The sequence below is a fragment of the Mytilus californianus genome, unplaced genomic scaffold (assembly GCF_021869535.1).
Source record: "Mytilus californianus isolate M0D057914Y unplaced genomic scaffold, xbMytCali1.0.p SCAF_11, whole genome shotgun sequence".
Lineage (NCBI taxonomy): Eukaryota > Metazoa > Mollusca > Bivalvia > Mytilida > Mytilidae > Mytilus > Mytilus californianus.
Window position 1 is genome coordinate 33,175,355 of NW_026262593.1, and position 12,728 is coordinate 33,188,082.

At 33.2% G+C, this 12,728-nt stretch overlaps 1 protein-coding gene across 3 annotated transcripts in view; it reads right to left on the reverse strand.

Annotated features, from left to right (window-relative positions):
• Nucleotides 1-12,728, reverse strand: part of LOC127719905 (CAD protein-like) — a 106,907-nt gene that overhangs the window by 38,256 nt on the left and 55,923 nt on the right. For all 3 annotated transcript variants that reach the window (XM_052226262.1, XM_052226261.1, XM_052226260.1), the window contains exons 16-25: nt 9,491-9,628; nt 8,671-8,921; nt 7,550-7,796; nt 6,629-6,727; nt 5,637-5,738; nt 3,905-4,027; nt 1,908-2,090; nt 1,492-1,710; nt 884-1,234; nt 43-147 (exon numbers count right to left, since the gene is read on the reverse strand). In XM_052226262.1, the coding sequence (XP_052082222.1) occupies nt 43-147; nt 884-1,234; nt 1,492-1,710; nt 1,908-2,090; nt 3,905-4,027; nt 5,637-5,738; nt 6,629-6,727; nt 7,550-7,796; nt 8,671-8,921; nt 9,491-9,628 (1,818 nt within the window). The remainder of the gene's footprint in view (nt 1-42; nt 148-883; nt 1,235-1,491; nt 1,711-1,907; nt 2,091-3,904; nt 4,028-5,636; nt 5,739-6,628; nt 6,728-7,549; nt 7,797-8,670; nt 8,922-9,490; nt 9,629-12,728) is intronic.

The window sequence follows — 12,728 nt, forward strand, 5'->3', positions numbered from 1 at the left end:
CAAGCCTTTTCCAAGTATAAATTCCAGATTATAGATACTCACTTTTACTCCATGTTCTGAGAGGAAATCAGCTGTTCCCATACTAGCATATAGGTTATAACCCATCTGTTCCAATGCTTTAATTGCTGGTAATAATTCTGTCTTGTCCTAAAAAAACATAGTTAAAACATATCAAAGCAAACTTTTGATTTTAGGTAATTTCACACAATATTAATTCTTTTTTAAATTTAAGTATTTTTTAACTTGCCGAACACCAATTTCATTTATGTAATATAAAATAGGGTGACGTGGTATGATTGCCAATGAGACAACTATCCACCCGAGTTCAAATGATGAAGATATAAACAACTATAAGTCACCTGTACGACCTTCAACAATGAGAAAAACCCATACTGTGTAGTCAGCTATAAAAGACCTGGACAAAGAAAACATCAAACAATTCAAAGACGAAAATCTAACAACCTTAATTATAACAATGAAAAACAAAGGTGACAGATATGAACATGAACCAAGGACACCATCGAAATTAAAATTGCTTTGAGGATTTAGCATACAAAACCATGTAAAAAGGAGATGTAGTATGATTGCCAATGAGACAACCATCCACCTGTGACCAAAGAACAAGGATGTTAACAACTGTAAGCCTTCAACAATGAGCAAAACCAATACTGTATAGTAAGCTATAAAAGGTTTTGGCATGACAAAATGTGAAACAATTTAAAAGAGAAAACCAACGAATGGTTTTATGCTATGTTTAGCACCATTTTAAAGTATGTATATTACTGATATTTTTACCAACTTTTTTCAACTCATGTACTGATGTATGACAATTTTTTGGCTGATATAATATACACACAAAAACATTGTTTTAAAAAATCCCTACCTTGAAGCTGCCAATAGACAGAAGTATATTCTTCTTTGGAATTTTGAATCCTGTGCTCATCAAAGCCTTCAAGTAAGCTTCATAACGATTTTCTCCAAAGCAGGCTACTTCTCCAGTACTAGCCATTTCTACTCCTAGCAACACATCAGCACCATGGAGACGAGAAAATGAGAACACTGGTGCCTTGACAGCCACTCTACCACAACCATACAATACATTTACAGGTTCGACTGGTTCACCCATAATTACACGGGTTGCTGTTTCAATAAAATCAAAATCCAATGCTTTTGAAATAAATGGGAATGACCTTGACACTCTGACATTGCATTCTATGACCTTCAACTGATTGTCCTGGAAAACAAAATGGATATGTGTAAATTAATCCAAAAGAATTTCGAATGCATTTTTTGCCAAAAAATTATTAACAGATCTCAAATTTAAGTTGAACAATCAGCTAACAAATGTTTATTTCTTCAACCACTACATATGTAATACAATGCTGAAATTCATTACAAAATGTCCTACTACACATGTATTACAATTTTTAACATTCATCATACTATAAAAAAAGATGCATTCAAATCTAAGATATACCATTATGTTTTTACCTTAGCAATGAGTTGCATATTAAAAGGTCCATTAACTTCTAGAGCTCTTCCTATGGAACAACAAATCACTTTAATCTTTGCTAATGTCTCTTCATTCAAATCTTGTGGAGGAGTTACAAGAGTTGCATCCCCTGAATGGACTCCAGCATTTTCGACGTGTTCACAGACAGCCATACAAATAACTTCCCCATCAGAAGCTATAGCATCCACATCTATTTCCTGTTAAAAATGTATGTATTTGATTGAATAAACAAAATCTGAAAGATATTTCTTGTCACAACTTAACATCAAATGAATAAAATACCTAAATAACACTACAGAATTTCACAATAATTTACAAAATCAACAGTTTCATTGAAGTTATACTCCCAATATAACTACAACTAATTCAAGGTTATAATCTTAGGGTACCTTACCTTTGCCTGGAGTATAAACTTTGAGATTACTACAGGATGGTCTTTAGACAAAGCTGAGGCCTGAGACAGATAGGCCTTCAGTTCACTGCTAGAGTGAGCTACATTCATGGCTGCCCCACTCAGTACATACGATGGTCTCACAAGACACGGGTAACCAACATTCTCACAGAACTGGATGGCAGACTGAAAAGGAAATATTATAAAACTCCTATTGCTTATGAAAACAAGAGTGCACACGCTGAAATGTCTCGCCTTCTTTACTAATCATTGATATTATGTTGATAGTCCTAAATATAAAGCTTTATTACAACTGTCACATAAACTTAACATTAACCAAGTAAACTAAACATTGACCAATGAACCATGAAAATGAGGTCAATGTCAGATGAACCATGCTAGGCAGGCATGTACAGCTAACAATTCTTCCATACAACAAATATAGTTGACCTATTGCTTATAGTTTAAGAAAAACAGACCAAAACACAAAAACTTAACACTGAGCAATGAACCTTGAAAATGAGGTCAAGGTCAAATAAAACCTGCGTGACTGCCAAATAGATCATAAAATATTTCCATACACCAAATATAAAATATAATTGAACTATTGCATATAGTATAAGAAAAAAAGACCAAAACTCAAAAAACTTAACTTTGACCACTGAACCATGAAAATGAGGTCAAGGTCAGATGACACCTGCCAGCTAGACATGTACACCTTACAATCATTCTATACACCAAATATAGTAGACCTATTGCATACAGTTGTTCACTGATCCATGAAATGAGGTCGAGGTCAAGTGAAAACTGTCTGACGGACATGAGGACCTTGCAAGGTACGCACATACCAAATATAGTTGAACTATTGCATATAGTATTAGAAAAAAAGACCAAAACTCAAAAACTTAACTTTGACCACTGAACCATGAAAATGAGGTCAAGGTCAGGTGACACCTGCCCGCTAGACATGTACACCTTACAATCATTCCATACACCAAATAAAGTAGACCTATGGCATACAGTATAAGAAAAACAGACCAAAACACAAAAACTTAACTATAACCACTGAACCATGAAAATGAGGTCAAGGTCAGATGACACCTGCCAGTTGGACATGTACACCTTACAGTCCTTCCATACACCGAATATACTAGACCTATTGCTTATAGTATCTGAGATATGGACTTGACCACCAAAACTTAACCTTGTTCACTGATCCATGAAATGAGGTCGAGGTCAAGTGAAAACTGTCTGACAGGCATGAGGACCTTGCAAGGTACGCACATACCAAATATAGTTATCCTATTACTTATAATAAGAGAGAATCTAACATTACAAAAAATCTTAACTTTTTTTTCAAGTAGTCACTGAACCATGAAAATGAGGTCAAGGACATTGGACATGTGACTGACGGAAACTTCATAACATGAGGCATCCATATACAAAGTATGAAGCATCCAGACCTTCCACCTTCTAAAATATAAAGCTTTTAAGAAGTTAGCTAACGCCGCCGCCGCCGGATCACTATCCCTATGTCGAGCTTTCTGCGACAAAAGTCGCAGGCTCGACAAAAATCATATAACCTCCCTATATATCATTTTATTATCCGTTACTTTAAATTCAGAAATTATAGCCAGGTTTTTATTAATGCAAATAATATGAGTGGATGAAGATCCAATAATAAGAACTCACATTTTGATATCTGATACTTATATCTGTATGCAGATGTTCCTAAAATCGCAATAATTCACCTTGTATTTCAGCCCATTCTTCAAAACTTGCAATAATAAATGCATGCAATTATTTCTGAATTTACAGTAATAATCTGACCAGGTAAAAGAGTTATTTACAAGGAAACAAAATGAACTTCTAAATTGGTCTGTTGATAAGTGGGTGATTTTATATTTGTGGCTAGAATAAGCTTACTTTTTTTCATTTTTTTTAATCTGCTATTAAACTTTAACATTTTGAGAATTGAAAGATTTGGACATTTCACTAACCTCTAAGTCAGTAAGTTCCTTCCACTGGGGCTGCTGTATACCCATGTTGTCCAACATACGGGAAAATTTAAATCTGTTTTCTGCATTGTCTATACACTCTGGGGAAGTCCCTAGTATTCTGGCCTGAAAATACAAACATCATTGTAATGCAGGTAACATTACTATGTATATCAACACTATATTGATATACAAAACGCATTATGTACAGATCTATTTTAAATATATTGGATGGTTTACAAACTGTAGTGAATTAATTTTTTTCCAATTTAACCTACCAGTGGATAAAAAATATATCATCAGCCTGTTGGTGAAAATGCTTTAAACATTGTTAACATCTTTGAAAGACATGTGCATGACTACTCAAAAATGATTTTACACATGGATATTGAAATTGTAATAAAGTGACTATTTGTTTGACATTTAAACATTAAATGATTATCTACACATTGCAAAATTCTAAGAAAGGAGTCATTCATGATATGTTGACCAACTTTAATACTAGTATTATAAAATTCAATTTGAAAACTAGATTAATTCATTGAAAGTTTATTTTAAAATGTCTTGCAGCAAAAAAAACATGATTATCAATGAAATTAACATGTTTTAAATGAGCTATGCATTTATATTGACTAAGGCCATAAGGTAGAGTCAGTCTGCTCTTATTCACATACTGTGGATTCATTATTAATCGAAGTATTTCGGAGATTTCTTGGGTACAGGGGAACCACAAATTTAAATATTCAACAAATTACAAATTTTCTATATAAACTTTGGCTAAACCACAAAATCAGATATCCACGAAAATGCAAGTTTTCCTCAATCCACGAAAATTGGTACCCACGAAAATAAATTAATCCACAGTATGTTGTGTGCTTCGTGGCAAAGTAGGAAATACTTATTTCAACGTCTATTGTTAGACATTGTAAAGGATTTAACCTTAAAACCTTGAGGCAAAAATGCTAGCACCAGATCACTTAGGCATTTTGCAAACTTAATATCTTAATACTATCTTGTTAAATTGAATGTGTAACTTTAGGCATGTTTGATTGTATTTTACCTTGTGTATATCAATGTTGGGAAATTCTAAACCAATTCTTTGTGAACGAGCACTACACGTGTTATTTCCAAAACACATTAAATTTTTTGGATGTGTAATCATTTTCCAATTTTTGTGAAAAGTAACTCAATATCATGCACAAGTCACTTATATTCCTTTCAAGATTTCATATTGTAATAATTTTGCTTCATACAAATCTTCATATATAATAATCTTCTGCATGAAGGTTCATCGAAAAACAATTGCTGATGCTTTTCAAGAAGACATGCTAGCAAGGTCAATAAATTAGGATTTATTTTCTAACAAACTTTGTACCTACAAAATCCATGGATACACAGAAAGATGGATAGGGACATTCCTACGAATCCCAAGACTTCATTCTTTGGAAAAAGAATAAGTAATGCATTAGAATTTATTATTTAATAATAACCTATTCAACCACAAAACTTACCTGTTGTCTATGTGACTGCATGGCAATATTATATGGTAGTAGTCCTCCAAACTTACCTGTTGTCTATGTAACTGCATAGCAATATTATGTGGTAGTTGTCCTCAAAACTTACCTGTTGTCTATGTAACTGCATAGCAATATTATGCGGTAGTAGTCCTCCAAACTTACCTTTTGTCTATGTAACTGCATAGCAATATTATGTGGAAGTAGTCCTCCAAACTTACCTGTTGTCTATGTAACTGCATGGCAATATTATTTGGTAGTTGTCCTCCGACGGACAAAATTATACCATCTGGATCTTCAAGGTTATAGATGTCCATTACTGTCTGTAATGATAGATGGAAATAATAGTATTTTGTAAAAATTATTTCCGTACTCCACGTATACCTTACGACAAAATTATTTTTATTAACCTGTGTACGTTATTTTATTTGGCGGCATTTTGTCCAAGGTTATGGTTGTCTTTCTGATATTGTTAAACATCTAACCCCCTTGTTTTATTTATTTTGTATTTACATGTGTGTCATAGTTCAAATTTATTCGTTCAGTGTATGCTCACTTGTTTTTGTTAAAATGTCTTTTGATTGAGTTAAGCCATTTTAATTGATATTTTATAGTGTGTCTTTCTATGTTGTGATGTTATACTATTGTTTCAGTTAGGGTAAAGGTTGGCACCTATTAAAACGTTTAAACCCACTGCATTTGTTTGCACCTGTCCTAAAGTCAGGAACCTGATGTTCAGTGGTTGTCGTTTGTTGATGTGGTTCATAAGTGTTTCTCGTTTTTTATATAGATTAGACTGTTGGTTTTCCTGTTTGAATGGTTTTACACTAGTCATTTTTGGGGCCCTTTATAGCTTGCTGTTTTCGGTGTGAGCCAAGGCTCCGTGTTGAAGGCCGTACTTTGACCTATAATGGTTTACTCTTACATATTGTGACTTGGATGGAGAGTTGTCTCATTGGCACTCATACCACATCTTCTTATATCTATGTTTACTTCAAAATATATATGAGATTAAAACAAGGTGGCATATTCATCAATGAGATAGCAAAACTATGTTGTTTGTCTTTGTATGTACCTCTATTTTAAATTTGCAAAAAAGGAAATGTTTAGAAAATGGTAGACATAATAGAATAAATACCCTCTTGCAAGTTATCTTCACTAAGGTTTTGCAGCATGAATTATTGAAAAAATAAAAACATTTTGTAACACTAACCTCAAATGAGATTTCATCAAAATACAATCTGTCACACATATCATAGTCAGTACTAACGGTCTCAGGATTGTAGTTTACCATAATGGTCTGATGTCCCATCTGTAAATATAATATATAATTCTTTGATATTCCATGGCCAGTAGATAATATAAAACAAACATTCATTCTTATATTACTTCCTTCAAAATTACTATACACGGCCGATTACGGTATATAACCATCGAAATCATCTGTAGATGTTGTAAATAAATCTGCATATGATTTTCATAAATATCGAAGACTTGAGCTTGTGTGCACGTGTAAGCTGGCTGGTCTCTCCAATTTAACTAAATGTTAAACAAGCTACAAACAACAAAACTAATAATGAATAATACTAAGTATTTCTTAGAAAATGTTCAATTATTTCCCAGTATTTCACCAACTTGTTATCCCATGAAATTCTCCTTTGCTTCACTATTTTTTATCTAAATATCCTGTGAAAATAGCTTACAAATCTATAATCCCTTCTCTGTCATTACATAATAAAATAAGTTTTTCACAGAATGCATATTTCAACTGCAATATGTAATAGTTCAATTACTTAATTTAATGAATGATGGTCAATTCAATTCAATCCATTTGTTAATATGAAAAATCCAAGAAATCAAGGCCATCAAAAAATGAAACATGAGATGCAACGCTAAATTTCCTGAGAAAAGTAATATACATTAAGCCAGATTGTCTTCAATCAGGAAGGTAGATTTGTGCAATAGGGTTGTGTGCTGCCAACAGAACATAGTTGGAACTCCCTTTTTGTCTAGTAGAAACCCAGATTTTTCCTGGAGAAGACTTCACAAGTCTGTGATAATTTGGTTGGTTTAAGAATAAGAATAGTTTAGTATACCCTATCATCATTATATCCAACATAACACTTATACATACCTCTCTAAGTGTAGTTATACAATTAACAGCACACCAATCAAACTCCACACTACTCCCGATTCTGTACACACCAGACCCTATCACCATGATATATCCTCCTTGGAAGGACAAATCATGCTCTGCAGCATTGTATGTCAGATATAGGTAGTTTGTTTGGGCCGGCCATTCTGCTGCTACAGTGTCGATTTGTTTGACATAAGGTGTGATAGTCATTTCCTGTCTCATCTTACGAACCACAAGGTCAGAACTACAAGTACAAATCAAGGTCAAAACTAGAAGTACAAATAATGTTTTATTATCAGTGGTTGTCGTTGGTTGCTGTCAGCTGCCAAGTTTGTTTTTTGTTTTCTAATTATTGTTTAAGCATAAATCAAGATGCTAGTTTTCTATAGGGTATGGGTTTTACTCATTGCTAAAGGATGTAAGCTGACCTATAATTGCTTACTTCAGTATCCTTTGGTTTCTGGTGGTTAGTTTTCTCAATGGCAATCATACCACTTCTCTTTATGATTATTTTATAAGACAATGACAATATAAATTGTAGGGAAGATCATTTTTATTATTTTAAAAGGATTCAAATGAATGGCCATTTCAGCACCACTTTTCTTTCAATACTAAATACTGTGGATTCATTATTATTCATTGGATACCATTTATTGTGGATTTCGTGGGTACAGGTGAACAATGAATTTAAATGTTTAACAAATTACAAATTCTCAAGGTTTGTATGCACACTTTGGCAAAACCACAGAATCAAATATCCACAAAAAATGTAAGTTTCCTCAATCCATGAAAGTTGGTATCTATGAAAATAACTGAATCCACGGTAGACTAATAATGTGTGAGAAAATGAACCTTTCATATTATTTCTAATTTTTTTATTGTTCACAAGGACTTCATTCACAAAAGGTCAAATGATTTTATAAAGACCTGTGGTTATTTGTAAATTTTACAATAATTAAAGACCGATCATAAGACGAAACTGTGGTGGTATAATAGGTCAAAACAAATACTAGCACTAAATATACAACTTACAGCATCACTTACTACTATATATTTGATTTTTCTAAAATATATCCATTTGCATGACATCTTTTGAAAATGAACTCATAATTTCATACCTTTTGATAGCTCTAGCTATTTGTTCATCTGAGAAACCAAGCTGTTTAACTCTCAACATCAGATCATGTGAAATTTCCTGTCCTCGTCCAGCAAACTCTTCTAGTTTAGTGTTGTGATCAACAATATTTTTAAACTTGTACAGAAACCATTTATCTATTTTTGTCAGTCTGTACAGATCTTCTATACTTTTCCCAGCTCTTATAGCTGCTGCCAGAACAAATATCCTTTTGTCTGTTGGGTTCTGTAAATCCTGTAAGAATATAATTCAAATAAAATATTTACTTATAGCCTATGAATATTCATATGACCATCAGTTTTCATTTGAGTCATTGACTTTTTTCAAATTGTCTATCTTTCTGATTATGTGTGATACATATATTGTATTCTAAATATGGTGTAAACTTGCTATCCTGTATCGCCACAAGTTACTTTGTCACTCGCCCTTTGCATGAGCAAGTATGCCATGTGTGCATTGGAAACAGACTGAAAATGGCCATACTCTAAATCAAGAACATTTTTTGATTGTCAATCTTGCCAACAATAATTAGCATGGATACCTTAAAACCCCAGGAATTAATCATAGGATTTTCTGTCAAATACCTTTAAAATCCTAAGATGAAATGGATAGTTGTGCATGTATCTTTTTTTCATTTAAAGATTTGGGTATTTATTACTTGTGCAAAAAAGCACATACATATATATGGTACCGTTTTCCTCAACATTTGACTGATACTGTAGAATAAGAAAATTATTCCATGAATACACGGACCCCACTTCAGCTTGTTACTAGTAAAACATTCTTTCATCAACATGACTTACAGCCTCTGATACTTTTTTCTTGTAGGGGTCAAATCCTACGACCTTCTCGTCCATCATACGTAAAGCCTTCTGAAATGCTTCCTCAAACTTCCTACCAATGGCCATTACTTCTCCTACACTCTTCATAGAACTACCAATCTGAAATGAGTTAATTATAACAGGGGCTCAGTCATAAACTTAGTACAGATTCACTCTAAATGTTCATGAAAATTAATAATTCTATGGACTTTTCCACTTTGAAATCTAAAATTTATCAAATAGTTCCTGTACATCTCATTCTTAATTCAAATTTACAAGTTTGATTAGGCTTGGTTTAATAATAAACTGCAATTTTAATTGTCTCTATACATCATTTGAAAATTCAGTGTTTCAAAGTCTTGTGCATTCTGGGTAATATTTTCATTCACATGCATACACTTTATGTTCTCCTCGTATAATTGAGGTCTGGAGCTGGCATTTCAGTAACTGCTAGTAGTCCTTTGTTAATTTCTGTTAATCATTGTCATTTTGCTTTATAGTTTCTTCTGTTACCTATTCTAATATCAGACTTGAACTTCTTTTAAACTCATTTTTACTGTGTATATTGCTGTTGTGTCTTTGTTTATTCTACATTGGCTAGAGGTATAGGCGGAGGGTTGAGATCTCACAAGTCAGGAACTTCTGGCCTTAGTTAGTCTTGTGTGTTTTTGAATTTTGATTCATTTATATGTTTCGGAGTTAATTGTTGTGTCCATTTCACTAACTAGTATACATTATTATTTAAGGGCCCAGCTGAGTCTGCCTTCGAGTGCTGGATTTTCTCGCTGAGTTGAAGACCAATTGATGGTCTTGGACTGTTTTCTGCTCTTTGATTGGGTTGTTGTCTCTTTTACACATTCCCCATTTCCATTCTCAATTCTACTTAAAGCTGTGATTGGCTATAAAGATGCTAACAATAGCAAAACATAATTTCTGTTTGGTTTTCTTACAATGATATATTACCCATAATGCTTTATATTCTGAAAAAGCAGATCTGAACAGCCTACATTTCTAACTGCTTCTTTTTCTATTTAATCATGGATGGATATAAATAGTTTTAAGACATCTGTAGCATAGCAGAAATTCAATGATCGCTTAAAGAAAGACCATGATTTCAGTCCAAACTTTGGAGCAGTATCTTAAAAGTTGACTGATGTATACGGATTAAGTATGAACCAAATTGATCATATTAAAAATGTATATGGTTTAGTTTATCAAGTACCTAAAACTTTTGGAAATATTGGTCATTATTTTCTATTTAAAATGTTCCATTCATTATAAAGAATTGAAATTTTACACTTGTCATTTGGTCTGATTTACAGTAATCATGGTAATGTTATAAATGAAGCATCTTGAAAGCATCCCTGGCCAATTACCTAAATAATAGCTATTACAACTTTACAGCCTAGGTGTCTAAATACTAAGTATCCTTCCATCAATACTTCAAATTTCTGTGAATTGTATAAAGTTAATTCTCAACACCTAAAGCTTGTTATTTCATTTATTAAAACAAATAGACACTCTTGATTTTAATGTTTTTGCAAAAAGTGCATGCAAATCCAGAAATGCCAATTGAAGACACAAAGACAAAACAGTTGTTATGGAGAAATCAGTAAGTTTCCTGTCTTTAAATGGACTTGAGCCATGCAAGAGTTCTACTTTCAATATTAATCTAAAATACCTAAATATTTTAGATCTGAAAATAACTGCTAAATTATTTTAAGACTTAATTGTGAAAAGTATAACACAGATCTATTCTATACACTCAAACAATAAAATATCCATCTTGCATGGTCAAAAAACCATTTGACACATCACTCAACACAAATTTTGATTACTTTTGATTCTTGTCATGGTCTTTGCAACCTGTAGTAACATACATTACAAACTTGCCTATTACAATCAGTGAAAACAGTTTATTTTTACTATTATTTTAACCATATAATATATTTCATATTGTGGTAGACTCTTTTTTATTGGTTTTACAGTAAATCAAATGTGCATATTTCTATATTTAGTTAATAGTATTGTTTCTTGTATATGAATAATTGATTAGTATATTTTATTGATTAGCTGATTGGACTTATTGACAATAATATTTGTTTCTTTGCACAAGAAAATTTTTATGGGAATCTAAAACTAGAACTAGAGGCTCTCAAGAGCCTGTGTCGCTCACCTGACTCTACTTTGGTTTTAGAAATCATGTAAAGATAGATAAAAATCATAACAAATAATGATTGAGGCCAAATTTGGTTTAATATTGGTCCTGTTATTTAATAAAATATCCTGGTGGCCATCTTGAACAGTAAATCGGCAACAAAGTAGCAACACTTGGTCAGCATCTCATAAGGAACATTCATGCCAAGTTTGGTTTCATTCCATTCAGTGGTTAACTCTAAAAGAAGACATTTGTATGTATTTCCCATAGGGTCCTATGTTAAACTAAGTCCCCCCCTGGCAGCCATCTTGGATGATGGACTGACTGCAAAGTAACAACACTTGGTCAGCACCTCATAAGGAACATTCATGCCATGTTTTGTTTCATTCCATTCAGTGGTTCTCTAAAAGAAGACATTTGTATGTATTTCCCATAGGGTCCTATGTGAAACTAAGTCCCCTGCTGGCGGCCAACTTGGATGATGGATTGACTACAAAGTAACAACACTTGATCAACACCCCATAAGGAACATTCATGCCATGTTTGGTTCCATTCCATTCAGTGGTTCTCTAAAAGAAGACATTTGTATGTATTTCCCATAGGGTCCTATGTTAAACTAAGTCCCCCGCTGGCGGTCATCTTGGATGATGGACCGACTGCAAAGTAACAACATTTGGTCAGCACCTCATAAGGAACATTTATGCCATGTTTGGTTTCATTCAATTCACTGGTTCTCTAAAAGAAGACATTTGTATGTATTTCCCATAGGGTCCTATGTTAAACTAAGTCCCCCGCTGGCGGCCGTCTTGGATGATGGACCGACTGCAAAGTAACAACACTTGGTCAGCACCTCATAAGGAACATTCATGCCATGTTTGGTTTCATTCCATTCACTGGTTCTCTAAAAAAAAGACATTTTTATGTATTTCCCATAGGGTCCTATGTTAAATTAAGTCCCCCGCTGGTGGCCATCTTGGATGATGGATTGGCTACAAAGTAACAACACTTGGTCAGCAACTCATAAGGAACATTCATGCCATGTTTGGTTTCATTCCATTCAGT